This window comes from Ovis canadensis, chromosome 16 (genome assembly GCF_042477335.2).
Source record: "Ovis canadensis isolate MfBH-ARS-UI-01 breed Bighorn chromosome 16, ARS-UI_OviCan_v2, whole genome shotgun sequence".
NCBI lineage: Eukaryota > Metazoa > Chordata > Mammalia > Artiodactyla > Bovidae > Ovis > Ovis canadensis.
The window spans coordinates 43,026,272-43,044,028 of NC_091260.1; the positions used below are offsets into that span (position 1 = coordinate 43,026,272).

At 39.5% G+C, this 17,757-nt stretch overlaps 1 protein-coding gene across 1 annotated transcript; it reads right to left on the reverse strand.

The window, feature by feature from the left end:
• Positions 1–613: 613 nt before the first annotated feature.
• On the reverse strand, positions 614–9,503 carry MRPS30 (mitochondrial ribosomal protein S30). Its single transcript, XM_069556398.1, has 5 exons — positions 8,285–9,503; positions 6,553–6,698; positions 5,137–5,242; positions 3,448–3,624; positions 614–976 (listed from the first exon to the last, which is right to left on the reverse strand). The coding sequence occupies exons 1-5, from the start codon at positions 8,871–8,873 to the stop codon at positions 687–689; spliced, it is 1,308 nt and encodes a 435-aa protein (XP_069412499.1). The 5' UTR covers positions 8,874–9,503; the 3' UTR covers positions 614–686.
• Between the last annotated feature and the right edge of the window lie 8,254 nt (positions 9,504–17,757).

Here is a 17,757-nt window from a genome sequence, read left to right on the forward strand (position 1 = left end):
ACACACTGAGCAACTGAACTGAATTGAAGACAAAATAAAACATAGTCATAAAACAAAGTCAAAGACCTTTAGTTCCTCCTTGAGGGTTATAGTTAATATTCTGAGACCCCAGCCAGGTTGCAATCAGGTTGATAATGTTGACTCCCAAAATACCACCTGATTATCTCATTACCATCCAATCAGAATAAGGTCCGCAATCTGATCAGGCACCCTGCTACCCTCCTGCTTCCCTAGCATAAAAGCTAAAAGTCTACCTCAAATTAAAATCATTCTTTAGGACATTAGCTTGTCATCTTCTCAGCTTGCTGGCTTTCCAAATAAAGTCATTTTTCCTTGCCCCAACTCCTTCTCTCTCAGATTACTGGCCTGTCATGCAGTGAGTGGTATGCAGTAAGTGATACGCGCTTACACACAGAAACAAATAACACCAAGTATTGAAGATTATTCAATTAGTCTCATCAGTCACATATGAATGAAATTATTTTTAATCAACATACTGTATCTAAAATTAAATCTCTTAGTACTTTGAGCAAAATGAAAGGTCTAATCACAGGTTAAAGTAAAGAAACATTTGTCTCAAAATCCATGTATTTAATATTTGACAGAAGTCTCATTACCAAAATTCCTTTTATTGTTCCTTCAGTGAAATTTAAGTATTCCCAAAGTGCCAAAGCAAATGTTTTTTCTTAATTTACCAACAGCTGTGCTTTGTCTTCTTCTGGTCTATTTAGTAGAAAGTGAACTAACTGAAGTAAAACGTCATCATTAAAACCTTTGACATCATTATCTTCGATTGTTTCATAAAGAGGCTTACTTTGTGTCCCCCAACATATATTTTTACGAGGGTTGTTTTGATCAGCTTGCGCAGTCAGTGCCAAAGTGTTTAACTGGTAACAGAAAAAGGAGAAGTATTTTCCATCTGTGATCACAGCCTGAGAGACAAAAGGTCGAGTAACGTCTGCTTCACTCCAGAATCCTGTAGAAGAAAAGTTATGCTGAAACTTATATATAGAATATATTTTACCAAAACGAAACACGCACACTAGAGGATATAAAACACCTCCTATAATCTGGATATTTTACCTCCCAAATTTCTAAAGATCTCAATGTTTTCACTATCTTCTCCATCCTAATTCTATATTCCATATCTGCATCAAGAACTATTTCCTTCCTTCTAGGATCCACAAGGTTCATGATACACTTTTTCGACAACTTTGGACTTCATCAGATTTCAACCTTAACTCATTTCACCTAAGAGAAGTGAGCTCCATTTATGCAGATGTCTCCACATCATTATTCACCAACCCTAAATATGTTCAAATTTCCCTTATACCAGCAGCATCTACCACCCAATAACCATTACGGACATTTATTTCACCAAATCTACAAAAAAAAAAAAAATGCCCTCAGAAAAACCCTTGACTTTCTAAGCACTTAAACCAGGTAGTTATCAGATGAATTCTATGTCTTAATTTATAATTCAAAATCGGTTTTATGAGTTGTTTTCATTTTGCCTAGTGTATTTTATGTTATCATAAGGTTCCAGGATATCTGAATATCTTTATTATTCAAATTTTCTGGCTGTTTCTTGGTCCAGGCTGACTGGCTTTCATACTTTTAAATTCAAGGGTACGCAGTAAGTTGTAAATTTTGCCACATATATATTTTAAATCAACTTTAATGAATACAGCCAATAAACAGTATTGTTAAAATACAGAATTAATTATAATATAAAAAGAAGTACTTTATTTTTTATGAATAAACTATGCATTCTAACATCTTCAATAAAGTTTCCTCTTAATTTTTCTGATTGTCTACTTGTATTCCTATTCTTATCTATTTAGTTCTATTATAAAGACATAAGTTAACAATGGTGAGTATGAGGTTAAAAATACATATACAAAGGAAATAAAGGTGAGCCTGGCAATAATTAAATCACTGTTAAAACTCCTCCTGGATATTTATATAGGAGTAGCAATGGCACCCCACTCTAGTACTCTTGCCTGGAAAATCACATGGATGGAGGAGCCTGGTAGGCTGCAGTCCATGGGGTTGCTAAGAGTCGGACACGACTGAGCGACTTCACTTTCACTTTTCACTTTCATGCATGGACGGAGGAGCCTGGTAGGCTGCAGTCCATGGGGTCGCTGAGAGTCGGAGATGACTGAGCGACTTCACTTTCACTTTTCACTTTCATGCATTGGAGAAGGAAATGGCAACCCACTCCAGTGTTCTTGTCTGGAGAATCCCAGGGATGGGGGAGCCTGGTGGGCTGCCATCTATGGGGTCGCACAGAGTCGGACACGACTGAAGCAACTTAGCAGCAGCAGCAGCAACCTAGGTATGCATTCTATTACTTCTGGTTTTGTAACAAAAGTCAAGTGGTTCACAATGGGCTCTGAAAGTCCTCTGTGACATGCCTCCAGCTCCCTCTATCTCACTCCAGCTCCCTATCTTCATTCTCCCACTCCCTTTCTTCATCAGCCTTCATGCTATTCCTTAAACACTTCAAGTCTGTTACGACCTCAGAGCTACCTGTCATTCCCTTTGCCTGGAAGTGTCCTTCCCACAAGTTTATGCAAAGATGGCTCCTCATCCTCAGGTCTCTGTTCAAATGAAAATCTTTAGAGACCTCCCCTGAATTAACTCTAAAAGTCTAAAGTGCTTCTGCCCCATGCCTCATTTATACCTGCACCCTATGCATAGTCTCCCTTTCATCTAGTATGTTCTCTTCAGAGCATCATCACTAGTCGGAAGATTCCTTGAAGGAGGGAATGGCTATCCACTTCCACTATGCTTGCCTGGCGAATTCCCATGGACAGAGAAGCCTGGTGGGCTACAGTCCATAGGGTCACATAGAGTTGGACATGACTGAAGTGATTAATACTTTCAAAAACACTACATGTTTACTATCTTTTACTATCCCTACTATAATGTAAGCGCCAGGAAAGCAGGATCTCTCTCATTCAACACTGTATCTCCAAAGCCAACAGTGCCTGGTATGTAAAAACCATAAGCCATTAACTGAATGAACTGTCTCCCAATCTACACCCTAGATATGGTCCTCAAAGAAATTATACATGATAACTGTGATTTTATCTAAAATTTAATCCATGAAAGCAGTTCATTTTCTAGTTTCAGAAAGCTGTTATCATCTAGAGTTGATTCAGTTAGCTCGTCTTTGAAATATTTGAGAATATCATCAGAAAAAAAATGCATTCACACAAAAATGGTCAGAGTAAAAGATGACAGTAACTACCAAACTGTCACTAACCAACTACAAATGTAAAATATTTAATTATGGATTTTAAAACAATTGCATTGTGTGCCAATGCAAGTTTTCAAAGTGTTAAGTTCTACCTATGTTTTATCCTAAAGAAAATAATTTGACCTGCTAAATTCTTAAAAGGTTTTCCAATAACATTGATGCCATCAAACTAGTTTTACCTTGATACATAGCCTGTGCTCCAGTCCAAGCAAAAAGGCTTGCAATAGCATTAGCTCTAAAAATGACTTCTATCTGATCAGCACAGTTTTGTTTCAAAAGCCGTTCCCTTTTTAATTTGTCAGGTAGCAGATGAAACTGGGTATGTCCATAACAGAGTGGATCTGCTGTCCTTGTGCCTGAGAGCAAAATAAAAACATTTCAGATAAAATGCACAAGTAGGGAATCTAGACACATGTCCTCAGTATTTACTTCAAACACACATATCTCCTCTACTCATTATGTGATCAGCACTCAAAATACACAAATGGAAAGCTTGGTTTACTTATTGTTTATAAAAAATTTCACCTGAAAGTACAATCTGCCAGCTATCATCAGTCCAAAGAACATATGTAAAATTTATAATTCCCTATTATATCAGTTTTATCAAACTCTTTGGTCATCATTGGGAACTCTGTCATCCTCCTGGTCATAGTCACCAAAGGATGCAAACATTTCATAACTTTAAAAACTTCCTTTATAATGCTGACATTCTTGATTTTAGTGGAAAGTGTTTTCAACCAAAAGTTCCCCATAATTCACTCTCTAAGACCACCACAGTGATTGATAGAGGACTGATAAAACAGTTCTGGAGGACCAGCATACAGCTGCTTTCTTAAAAATGTTTTTCAGTCAGCTAGGAATTAATAAACAGAGAAAAAATAGCCAAAGTATAAGCTGCATGAGGGCAGAGATTAATTTTTCTATTCCTGATGGTTTTCATAGTGTGTTACACAAATGGGAGACTTTTGTTAAAAAAAGTCAATCACTACCTCAAATTCAGCTCTATACTTTTTCGTTTTTGAAAAAAACACACTGTTCCATATAAATAACAAATTAACAAAGCATAACATGTATAACTATTTTTTATGTTTTTTAAATTATGGTAAAAGTCACATTAAAACATACTATTAAAGATGCTCAGCATCACTAATTATTAGAGAAGTGCAAAAGAAAACTACCATGAGGTACCACTTCATACCAGTCAAAATGACCACCATCAAAAATACACAACAAATGCTGGAGCTGTGGTGAAAGGGGAACTTTCCTACACTGTTGGTGGGAATGTAAATTTATATATTCACTATGGAGAACAGCATGGAGATTCCTTAAAAAATTAAGAACAGAAATACCATGTGACCCAGCAGTCCCACTCCTTGGCACATATCTGGAGAAAACCAGAATTCCAAAAGATGCATGCATCCCAATGTTCATAGCAGCACTACTTACAAAAGCCAGGATATGCAAGCAACCTAAATATCCTTCAACAAAAAAATGGATAAAGAAAATGTGGTGTGTGTGTGTGTATGTGTATACATGTATGTGTGTATGTGTGCACGTGCCTGCCCAACGGAATATTAGTCATAAAGAGGAAAAGAAATGTGTCATTTGCATGGGCCTAGAGACTTTCATGCAGAGTAAAATTAAATCAGAAACTATAACTGTTTTTTAACCTTAAATACTGTAATTCAGCAGAAACATAAAATTTTAAATGGTAAGTTGAAAGAATACTCTCTTTCAATTTTCATGTATGTTGCAACCTGAGATGAGTTACATTGCTCATGGACAGGCTGAACTTCTTGGTCATCAAAAATTAATTATGCAAATTTGCACAGGACACTTTGAACACATTTATTAAAAGAGAAACTTACCGATAAAGATGGCATTTTCATATTGCCGTTTGAATAATGGGAGTTTGTCTGGCTTACAATTCTTAACAGGGATTTCTACAGGTACAGAATAATCCAGTGGCACAAACTTAAAGAAAAAAGTCATAAGTAAATTCACAGCAACACTAGCATATATTTTACTCACATTCTTACTAGTTAAAAATCTTAAATGATTAAACTCTATCATCTAATGATGGGCCAAATCTAGCCAGCTGTTTTTCCAAATAAAGTTTACTGGAACAGTCATGTATATTCATTTACATATGGTACAGGACTATTTTTACATGATAAGAACTGAGAATGCAACAGAAACTTATGGCCCCTAAAGCCTAAAATATTTACTATTTGGACCTTTGCAGAAGAAATGTGCCAACCTCTGACATGGACAGATAGATAATACTCAGAATACACTTGCTTTCTCCAAAAGAACTGGATACCTGTAAAATGAATACTTCTAGCTGTAAAAATGTGATTTACAATGAGATAGGATAGTTCACTATAAATTATAATAATAAACTATCATCAGTATTTTTATATTAAGAAAATGAAAAGATTTGTATGGTCCTAAAAACTGATGTCTTAACCTCACTTAAAATTATCTGACCTCTGCAGAATATACAGTTAAAAAGCTGAAAAAGCATTTCAGATGAGATGTACTCCAAATACACTTGGAAGGAAAGGGCTCTACCCAAAGCTTTTTATCCTTCCTAACCCATTACCTAGCACAGGGGTCCCCGATTCCTGGGCTACGGACAGGTACTGGTCCACGGCCCGTCAGGAGCCGGGCTGTAAAGCAGGAGGTGCGCAGCAGGTGAGCAAAGCCTTGTCTGTATTTAGAGCTGCTCCCCGTGGCTCACAGTACTGCTTGAGATCACAAATGATGGTGGTCTTAAAAGTATGTTTGAGACAACCTCAAATCTCCATATGTTTAGTCGAGGCAGATTGTCAAACTGCCACAAAAGCACTGCAAAGCCTACTTCCATTTCCTACATCCCATCTTTGTGAAGCAGGGTTTTCTGCAGTGACAGCAGGCAAAACGAAATTACAGATTGGACAAAAGCAACATACTTTTGGTGTCACGGTCTCCCATCACCCCTAGACGGGACTGTCTAGTTGTGGCAAACAAACTCAGGGCTCCCACTGACTCTGCATTATGATGAGTTCTATAATTATTTCATTATATGTCACAATTTAATAATAACAGAAATTAAGTGCAAAATAAATATAACACTTGAATCATCCTGAAATCATTCCCCACCAACTCCTGCCCCAAGTCCAAGGAAACACTATATCCCATAAAATCCAGTCCCTGGTGTCAAAAATGTTAGGGACCACTGATCTAGCATGCTGATACTTCCTCTTCAACTGTCAACAGGCACATAAGCAATACATCCTTACCTCAGGGAGTTGTCTGGATATTCGAATCTGGTTGTGTGGTTTATCGTTTATCTGGTATCGCACAGCATCAACTCGACCTTTCCGATGACCACCTGGAATAATTTCTTCACCTCGCAACCAGTAGAAGTGAACTGGGCGGTTACAATCTATCAAAAGATATTCAACACATTTTTATCCGATAATCTGAATAAATCTAGTTATTCTCAGAATACCACGCTCAGCAATACAGAATTCAAGAACTGTGCTAATTGAAAATACACCAAGAATTACTCTTTGGTGTAAGTTAAAGTTTGAATTATGTGATAACTTAAACGATCACAACATAAAGATAATACTTAAACTGTCATTCTCTACCTGTGCCACAGTACATTAAGCGTTGTGACCAAAGAGGTTTCTCAGTTAAGAATAAACACAAAATAAGAGCAACAGCAATCTCACTCAACAGACATAAAAAGTTTAGTAAGAGTCACAGCTGTCTCATGAATTACTAATTCAATCTTCACAATAATTCTCAAAGGTATGTATAGTTGCCATCATCTCCATTACATACAAGAGGAACCTAGGTCTTGAGCAGATTAAGTCAACTTTCCCAGGCCATCAATCATGAGGAAAAGTCTGTGATGGTTCCCTGGAGACCACTTCATTACCAACTGGCAGGGAAGTAACAAGCACACTACAAGACTCAGTTGAACATACACCTACAGTTATAGTAACATTAACTTAATATTTATTAAGATACCTACAGGGGTGGCAGATACAAAATCACGAACGCCTCAGAAACACTGATCTTTAAAATACTATCCATTAATTATTTTTCAAGCCTGCTTTTAACAGTAAAACAGAAGTTGCCGACTGTTTATTGGAAACCCAAAATGAATGGGTTTGAAGCCTGTCCTCCAATTCTACCAGCAATAGGTTCTTTGACTAAATGAACTTTATGACTCTGTGCTTTGGGTTTGTTTGGTTTTTACGAAAACAGTGCTACCTACTGTAAAGTTATTGTAAGGATTAAATTTGGCACATATAAAATACAGAACAAGGTCAGGCATACAGGAAGTGCTGAATATACGTTAGGTATTTTAATCAATACCATCTTTAATCTTAACAGTTCTATGACAAAGTGGTACTATTATCGTATTCTCACCTTGAAAATGAGGGAAAACGAGGCCAAAATCGGTTTATAAACCGCCAAAAGGTCAGTAACTTTGTGGAAGAGTGAAAAGGCAACCCCAGGTCTGTCCCGCTCTCTAGAAGACCCTTCTTTTAACCAACACTACTCTTCCATTTGGCTGGATCTTCCCTAAACAGTACAGTTAGTATGTGGAAGTACAGACCCGGCAACCCAGTCTCCGGACGCGGCCCCTAGCTAGGAGCGAAAGGAATGGGAAAGAACTGACCAAGCAGAAAGAAATGAAGATGGGGCAAATTTGGCCCAAAGAGAGGCCTTCCCAGGCTTCCCAGGTGGCGCTCGTGGTAAAGAACCCGCCTGCCAATACAGAAGATAGGAGAGCCGGCTCCATCCCTGGTAGGGGAAGATCCCCTGGAGCAGGGTACGGCAACCCACTCCAGTATTCTTGCCTGAAAAATTCCATGACAGAGGAGCCTGGCGAACTACAGGCCACGAGACAGCAAAGAGTCGGACACTACTGAAGCGACTTAGCACGCAAGCACGCACCCACGGTCCCCTACTATCCCCCACCTCCCCCGCCCCGAAAGGCGGCCCGAGGCTCACCGAGGGCGGCGGCAGCCAGGACGGGATTGTAAGCGCTGAGCAAGCCGGTGAGGGAAGCTACCAGTTGGTCCAAGAAGGGTGAGGCGACGGTGTAGCGTTCCTGGTAGATGGGCGCACGCTTCTTACGCCGCAGAAAGAAGTGCTCCTGCAGGAGGCAGTCACAGGCGGCGGTGCGCAGAGCAGCGAGGTCCAGAACCTGCGCGGGCTCCCGATCTGGCTGGGCAGGCAGCGGCGGTAGCCCCGAGAGGAACACGGTCTTGGTGAAGTTCTGGTACCAGCGGTCAGCGTTCAGGGCGAAGGTCTGCGGGTAAACCACGTATTTCATGAACTGCATCTTGGTAAGAATTCGCAGCTTCTCGTCCACCGAATTGGCCGCATGCACCGTGGCGTGCCATCGCTCCACTCGCCGCTGTCGTGCTGCCTTGCTGTCGGCAGTTAGGGAGGCCACGATCGGCGGGTAGCGGGCGACTGGGGCCGCCTTGACATCTGATCCGGTCACTTCTGGAGCCGTGACGGCGGCCTCGGCCGCGGTGTGCAATGACAGCCCTGGACCTCGGAACACAAACCTCCAAGACCTGGCCGCCGCCATCTTTTCCTGGTTCAGTCCCAGAGGTCAACTTTAGCAATTGTCCCTGCCTTCTTGCCGTAAGGGCCAATCAGAAGGTGGAATCTGAGCCGGTTTGGGGCGGACGATTCTTATTGGACTTGAGAAACCTTACGTCATTCACTTCTTAGCCAATCATAGAGCTTGTACAGCTTGGCTTTTTTCGTGAACCTAGGAGTTTGTTGAAAGGAAGAACTCGTGCACCGATAGGTTTTCCGAGATGTGGCGGGGAGGAGTGAAACTTTTAAATAGGGTATGCTGCCTGTTTAGAAACAGGGCAAAATTTTTGCCAGAAACACTTCAGGAACATTCTTGAGCGAAACCTCTTTCCCTTGGCTAAATTTGCTCATTTCATTTTTGGATATAATAACATCACTTTTCAATTTTAATTCTTGGGGTTGAGACCTATTATTGAAAATACTGACCTAACATGTTTTTTGATACATGCTTACTTTTCAAATGATGAAAGCATCACTCATAGATGACTAGTGTTAATTTTTAGGACAATAATTCCATATCAATCTCTATGCTAGTGGATACGTAGTTTGTTTAATGATATAATTCACAAAAAGAGGAGTATACTTTTACTTGGGTTTAACTTTTAAAAAAAGGAAATAAAAACTATTAAGGAATTGTGTTTAAGTTTTGCATTGTGTTAAAAGCAGTGATTATTTCAACATAAGTTGGTCCCTACTACTCTGTGAGCTCCTTGTGGTAGGGACTATTTTATTTTTGATTCTTCAGTGGCCAATGAACCTTACATAGTGGGTACTTAACAAATATCTGCTTAAAAAATTCATCAAAGTCAGTAAAACTATTCATATAAGGTCATTTCAGGTGATTTATCAACTCGCATTCCTATCTTAATTAGGAGCTGGAATATTTATTTGGATTTACTGCAGTAATCCTTGAGGGTATTAAAAACCAAACATTTTGTTACTAAAAGGAAGTTATAATTTGTATTCCTTTACGGTATAACAGGTGATACAATTTAACTCTAAAGTTGCGAGTGTATTAAACTGACACTTAGATACCATAAATTCATTATTTTTTTCATCAAGTCATTAATTTTTGAACAAAGGCTCATAGAAAGTGAGGAGTGAATCATGACTAGACAAAAGAGAATTCTGTCAGAAGGAATAGTTGGCACAGAGGCCCTGAAATGGGGATATGCCTGAGATGGGAATGGTGGGTTGAAGAATAAGAGGAGGGCAGTGTGGTTGAAGGGAAGTGATGGATGGGGAGAGTAGTAGGAAATGGAATTAAGATGGAAAGAAGCCAGAATTTATAGGTTCCTAAAGGCAATTTCTAGGATTGCTGGGACTCTTTCCTAATACTCAGAGGAGTAAGAATCCAGTGGAGTGTTCCACTCAGAGGGATGCATGGTGTGACTTAGGTTAAAAAAAAAAAAATTACTCTGTGTATTAGGCTTTTCAATACCGTAAGCTGGGAAACCCTACAACAGAAATTTATTTTCTCATGGTTCTAGAGGCTGGAAATTCAAGATGAGGGTGCCAGCATATGTGGGTTCTGGTGAGAGCTCTCTTCCTGGCATGAAGTCACCTCCCTACTAGCTGTGTCCTCACATGGTAAAAACTGAGCTCTCCTGGGCCTCTTATTATAAGGAGAGAGGCTTATCAGATTAGTGCCCTGCCCTTAAGACCATATTTAACCTTATTTTCTTCCATAAAACCTCTATCTCCAAGTACAGTTACACTGGAGGTTAGAGCATAAACATAGAAATGTTAGAGAGACACAATTCAGCCCATAATACTCGGACTGATTTGGAAATAGATTATAAAGCATCAAATTTGGAAGCAAAGAAATCAATTAGAAGACAGTTTGCCATATTTCAGGCAAATCTCAGTGACTTGGAGAGACAATAGCAGTGAAGATAGTGGGAATGATCATAGATCTTGAATTGAATGTAGGTAAGAGAAAGTATCTAAAATTTGGGGCCTAAGCAGTGGGATGAGAAAAGGCCAATGGGCAAGAAATGCATTTTTCCGTTAATCTCTCATCTTTTTTTTGGAAGGAGAGAGGGCAGCAGGAAAGTGGATTTAAGATTTGGGGAAGGAGTAGAATCTGTGAAACATATATTTATCTATATATGTTTATTTAGTTGACATTCTCCTGGAAGAAAATGGATATTATGATCTTCCCTATTAAGGTTGTTACTGGCCTTAGAATTTAAGTATTATAGATAGGGGATTTCCCTGGTGGGCCAGTGGTTAATAATTCACCTTCCAATGCAGGGGAAGCAGGTTTGATCCCTGGTGGGGGAACAGAGAGCCCACGTGCTGTGGTGCAACTAAGCCTGCCTGCCACAACGACTGAGCCTTTTCATCCTAGAACCCACACACCACAGCTAGAGAGAAGTCCACATGCTGCAACCAAGAGCCTGCAAGTGGGACCTGATGCAGTCTAATAAATAAATATCAAAATAATACTAAATAAAGTATTCTGGTCAAAAACCATGACATTCTCCAATGGCTTTTTGAAACCTACTTAAGTTGTCACAGTCCTGGTGATATGTACTTGTGCTAAGTAGCTTTTAGTTGTGTCTGACTATTTGCATGGAGAAGGCAATGGCACCCCACTCCAGTACTCTTGCCTGGAAAATCCCATGGACAGAGGAGCCTGGTACGCTGCAGTCCATGGGGTCGCTAAGAGTCAGACACAACTGAGCAACTTCACTTTCTCTTTTCACCTTCATGCATTGGAGAAGGAAATGGCAACCCACTCCAGTGTTCTTGCCTGGAGAATCCCAGGGACGGGGGAGCCTGGTGGGCTGCCGTCTATGGGGTCGCACAGAGTCGGACACGACTGAAGCGACTTAGCAGCAGCAGACTTTTTGCGACTCCATGAACTGTAGCCCACCCACAAGGCTCATTTGTCCATGGGATTCTCCAGGCAAGAATACTGGAGTGGGTTACTATGCCCTCCTCCAGGGAAATCTTCCCAACCCAGGATTCAAACTCACATCTCTTATGTCTCCTGTATTGGCAGGCAGGTTCTTTAGCACAAGGGCCACCTGTGATTTCTAGTGAAATTGTGCCTGAACATTTTGTATTGAAATACAAATTGTTTAATTAAATTGCTATCTTTTTATTTCCTCCTATATTATATTGGGGTTATTAGATAGATAGATTTAACTTCCTGGGTATAGTAGGTTATCTATAAATATTATTCCAGGACAGTAAAGTGAGGGTTATAAATTATTGTTATAAAAAGGGACCAGCAGGTCTGATACGGTTGAGAAATTTTAACATAGAAAATCTATATTTACAGTTAGATATGAGGGCTTCCCTTGTAGCTCAGTCGGTAAAGAATTTGCCTGCAGTGCAGGAGACCCAGGTTCAATCCCTGGGTTGGGAAGATCCCCTGGAGAAGGAAATGGCAACCCACTCCAGCATCCTTGCCTGGAAAATCTCATGGACAGAGGAACCTGGTGGATGGCAGTCCATGGGGTCGCAAAGAGTACGGCATGACTGAGCGACTAACACATGAGAAAAAAAAGAAAATAAATGTTTTTCTTCCACAGGTCCAACATATGACACTTCCATGCATCTATGGAAGTATGTTGTCTTCCCTAAACCATTCTCTTTGCTGTTTTGAAATCTCTCGTTTGAGATTCAAGCTCAGCTCCAGCACTTTAGCTTTCCTTATTTAGAAAACTAAGTTAATAAAACCCACCTTACAAGTTTGCTATGGGGATTTAATGATGTGGCGTATGTAAAATGATACAAAACGTTTGCCAGCTACCAACCAGTTTATGTGTGCCAATGTTTTTAATTCCTTCAGCAACACTCTAAATCAGAGCCTAGATTTTTCTGAGATAAGGGATCTATTTGCTCATGCTTATTAAGGGCCAGAACCAGCATTAAACCATGATCTGTGACCACGAAGCCCATGCTCTTTACACCAGTGGTTTTGAAAACTAGAATGATGAGCTCCAGGAATTCTTAAAAGGTGAGAAATCAGCTTGCTAAGCTTATATGCACAATTCAGAAATAATAGGAAATTGAGATAATATGAAATTCACCTGTATCTACTTAACACAAATTGAAAGATTTCAGAATCGTGTGCATTTATTTTGACTAGTCCATGATTTTTCCTATCTCACAAATAAACAATGAGAGAGAAATGGAAATATTTCCCTGTGGCCTCAAAAATCTTATCAGAGATACAGGAGCATAGCAGAGTTTTAAGTTTGAGAAACTACAGAACAGAAGGTCATAGTGGACTTCTTAATAATAATGTTGACTTGATCTCAGAGGAAAACCTAAGTCAACTCAAAAGGACATAGATTTTGGAGCAGAATGGAGAAAGTTGACTCTCATGTATATATTTGTATCATGTATACATGTATCAAGTATATATGTCAGCAAATAATCATGTATCTAATTCTACTTCCAAGAAATAAGAGCACTTTAATTTCCATGATCAGAATATGGTCCTCCGCTGTAGTGAACAATTCTGAGGCATCAGTGTCCTAAAACATATATAACAGCAATAACAGCAGCAAAATATGGTCCTGAAAGTGAAAGTGAAGTCCCTCGGCCGTGTCCGACTCTTTGCAACCTGTGGACTGTAGCCCACCAAACTCCTCCATGGGATTCTCCATGGGATTCCATGGGATTCTCCAGGCAAGAATACTGGAGTGGATTGCCATTTCCTTCTCCAAAATATGGTCATGGTGCAGAATAATTCATTAAATGAAAAATAGCCATTGGATCTACCATCCGTATCAGTAGCATAATGTTACAAAAATTTTCCCGCAGAATATGTCTTTAGAAAAATCCCACCAAAAATGTTCACCCTGGTGCACTGTCAAATTGTGTAGGAAAACGTGGGGTATTTTTCTTATTGACTGATATTTCACATCATGATTATGAAACAGCACTGAGCTTTCATGTTACAGTGATTTGTTTTAAAAGATAAGAGTAAATGGATAAATAATCTGCAAAGTAGACTTCTAAGAACTTGAAAAGTGTAAGTTTGCAGTTACTGTTGCTGTGTGTGTTCAAGCAGTACACATATAAATAGAGGTATAACACTTGTTTTGAGAAACTATATATGCTCATCATATTCATGATTGGAAATTTCAACCACACACAAAAAACTATAAAATGAAAACTCTCCTATGACTTTCACTCCCTATGATAGTTTGACTAAAAAGTTGATAGCATTTCAGATTTTGAGTTTTGATCTTCTTGATTAGCTTCTTTTATTGGTATATCTATTGATCAGACTTTGCTCCTTTTCAGCATGTTTTGTTCTTGTTTTAAAAATTTTTTACCCAAGTATTCACCATATTTATACAATTTATAATTGATGTTTACATACATAGAGCCACCACAAAATTCCAATAAACCTTTTTAAATCGATTTTTTTTCTTAAATAATCAATGTCTAAGGTCATTAATTCAGAGACCAACGGACAGCAGTGAAAATCTCTCTTCCTTACTTAGTCCTGCTGCTGCTGCTAAGTCACGTCAGTCGTGTCCGCCTGTACGACCCCATAGACAGCAGCCCACCAGGCTCCGCCATCCCTGGGATTCTCCTGGCAAGAACCCTGGGGTGGGTTGCCATTGCCTTCTCCAGTGCTAGTTCTTCCTTTTTCTTCTCCAGAGGTAATTACTGTTACCAGTCTCTGGTATATCCTTCTAAAAGGCTCTATTCCTGTGTAAGAATATCAACATACATGTACATACTTAAAGGGTCAGATATTATCTGTTCTTGTCACTGACTGCTTATTCAGATCTGCTCTGAAGAGCTGTTTCTTTCTAGCATCTTGGAGAAAATGTATGACAAGATCTATTATTTTTCTATTTTACCTCAGATAAATCCTCTAGTCCCTTCTAGTCACAAAAATATCTTAGCCCTTAACGCCATGCTCAGTTCGGTACAATAAGAAACAGAAACAACGCTGTCAGCTTTATTTGAAACTCTATCCTTTCTCCATCCTTATCTCACTCAGGTTGGCTGTCAGCTGTTGGAGAAGGCCTAGGTGGGCTTCCTCTCTTTCTCTCCATCAGCTTCTCCCCCACTCACTAGACTACTCTTGGCAACTCCATGTTTTAAGTTGATAACTCAGACACCATTGTGTCCCTCCAGGAAACCAGTACTAAGCTCCTCTTGGGAGTCTGATGTTCATTTTCTAGTTTGGCTTGAGACAGAGGAATGTCACTTCTCCTATCCTCTCACTGATGAGGTTGGGGTGGGAGAGAGTCTCTGTGTGTTCTCAGTCTTTCCTGTCCTTTGGATTGGAGGGAAGGTCAGAATTGCTGCATACTTAGCCTGGTACTTACTTGGAGATATGGAGCTACTTAGTAGCATTTAGTGTTCTGGAGCTTCAGCTGAAAACAAGACAGAAATTGTGTGTGTGTGTGTGTGTGTGTGTGTGTGTGTGTGTGTGTGTGTGAGAATTGCTGCATACTTAGCCTGGTACTTACTTGGAGATATGGAGCTACTTAGTAGCATTTAGTGTTCTAGAGCTTCAGCTGAAAACAAGACAGAAATTGTGTGTGTGTGTGTGTGTGTGTGTGTGTGTGTGTGTGTATGGGCTTCCCAGGTGGCTGAGGGGTAAAGAATCTGCTTGCCAGTGCAGGAGACATAAGACACACAGGTTCCGTCCTTGGGTTGAGAAGATCTCCTGGAGAAGGGAATGACAACCCACTCCAGTATTCTTGCCTGGGAAATCCCATGGACAGAGGAGCCTGGTGGGCTGCAGCCCATAGGGGTTGCAAAGAGTCGGACACGCTGAAGCGACTGAGCATGCACACACTGAGCATGTATGCATATGTGTATGTGTGTGTACGTGAAATCATTTTAGATATATCATCAAGGAATCAAATTCTAATATGAGTATTGACCACACACTGGCATGTATGGTCATTTTATAAGAATAAAAATATTTGGTTAATCACATCATCCATTTTTGCCTCATTAAGAATGTCCATGGAGAGGCAATCTTCCTAAATAAAAGGCAAGTCTCATAAGAAGAGGCTTTCCCCTCCCCCAACTCCCAGTACCTTTTTTTTTTTTTTCCAATCCTGGAACACAGATTCAAGAAGCCATAAACCAGGGAGACAAAAGCCCATTTTGGAAAGTGTAGAAACAGGAAACAGAAAGATAAGGTGTGGTTGGGACATTCTTACCTTCTTTAAGCCATACACTAGCCCAGATTCTTGTCTCCAGACTTCTTCTTATGTGAGGAAAAGAACCAACAAAATAGGCTCAATGCTGTGCTTTTTTAAGTCGCTCAGTCATGTCTGATTCCTTGTGACCAATATTGGGGCCTGCCAGGCTCCTCTGTCCATGGAATTCTCCAGGCAAGAATACTGGAGTGGGTGGCCATTTCCTTCTCCAAGAGATCTTCCCAAACCAGGGATGGAACCCAGGTCTCCCGCACTGCAGGTGGATTCTTTACCATCTGAGCCACCAGGGAAGCCCAAGAATACTGGAGTGTATAGCCTATCCCTTTTCCAGGGCATCTTCCCAACCCAGGGGTTGAACCGAGGTCTCCTGCACTGACGGGGGAGTCCTTACCAGCTGAGCTACCAGGGAAGGTATGCTGTAGGTATACTTATCTGCAATCATTTCTCCCACTCTTGGCTTCAGACCAGCAGACCGACAGTTGCCTCCCACAAAGCTCTTAAAGCTATAAATATTGTATGAGAGACAAATGCTTATGATACTTTTATTTTTTTTCTCTTTGGGTAGAGTAAGTTTTAAATAAAAACAGAATTAGTCTCATACATAGGAAGAGGCATCTAGATCAATAGATAAAAATTTAACTTTATCCACTTTTAGCAATAGCTGTTTTGTTTCCTTTAGTATGCATTTAGCATAATTTATTTAGACAATCTCCTGGATGGACATTTGGGTTAATTCAGTTTTTTAAAATTTCATTTCTTTTTTACATCATGAGAAGTTATATAATAAATATTTTGAAGTACTAGTATTTTATCCTTCTAGGCTAGACTCTGAAGAGAAGAGTTTCTGTGACACAGGTTATATCCTCTTATTTTTAGATATATTACCAACAATTTATGTTTTTACCACAGTGCATGAAGTGCACATTTTCTCACATTCTCACCAACACTGCCTTTTAAAAAAGTAATTTTGGCTGACTTTAATAGATTATATACTTGCTTTAACTGTTACCACGTGTTATAAGGTAAGCTGAGACACATTAAAATTTATTAGAGTTTCGGCAAACATTGGTTTCAGTTGGACAGCACCAAGATGAAAGGGTTTAGGATTGCTCGACTGACAGAAGCCAAGTGAAAGACATTTTTAGAGATCAGAGACAAAGAAAATAAATTATCTGATTAGCTATACCTTAGGTGGTTGCTTTATTTGGGGAAGCCTGGTTAGTTCTTTGTGATTAGTTGTTCTTCAGTTTCATTTTCTTGGATTTGAGTGTGTTGACTCTGGCTTAGATTTCGGTTTGCTTTCCTAGGATACTGAGACATTACAGACGCCTCAGTCCAACCACCTCCTTGTTTCATTACTTGAACACAGACCGCAACTGGGATTGAGCATCTTTTCGTATACTTGTTCACCACTTGCACTTATTTTTTATGAATAGGCTTTGTCCTCTTTTGTTCTTTTTCTTTTAAGTTCTTTGTCTATAAACTATTAATCTTGTGTTATTAACCATGTGTATGTCACGAGGGTTGCGAAATTTTTTGTAATCTGTAATTCAGCTTTTGGCTTGTATTTGGATTCTTGCTACACAATTTTTTTTTAATCCATTCAAATATGTATCTTCTTTTTTATGACTTCTAGTTTCCTGTTTTGCTAAAGAAGATCCTCTCACCTATGTGAAAATTTTTATTTTAATCTAATTTATCTGGATT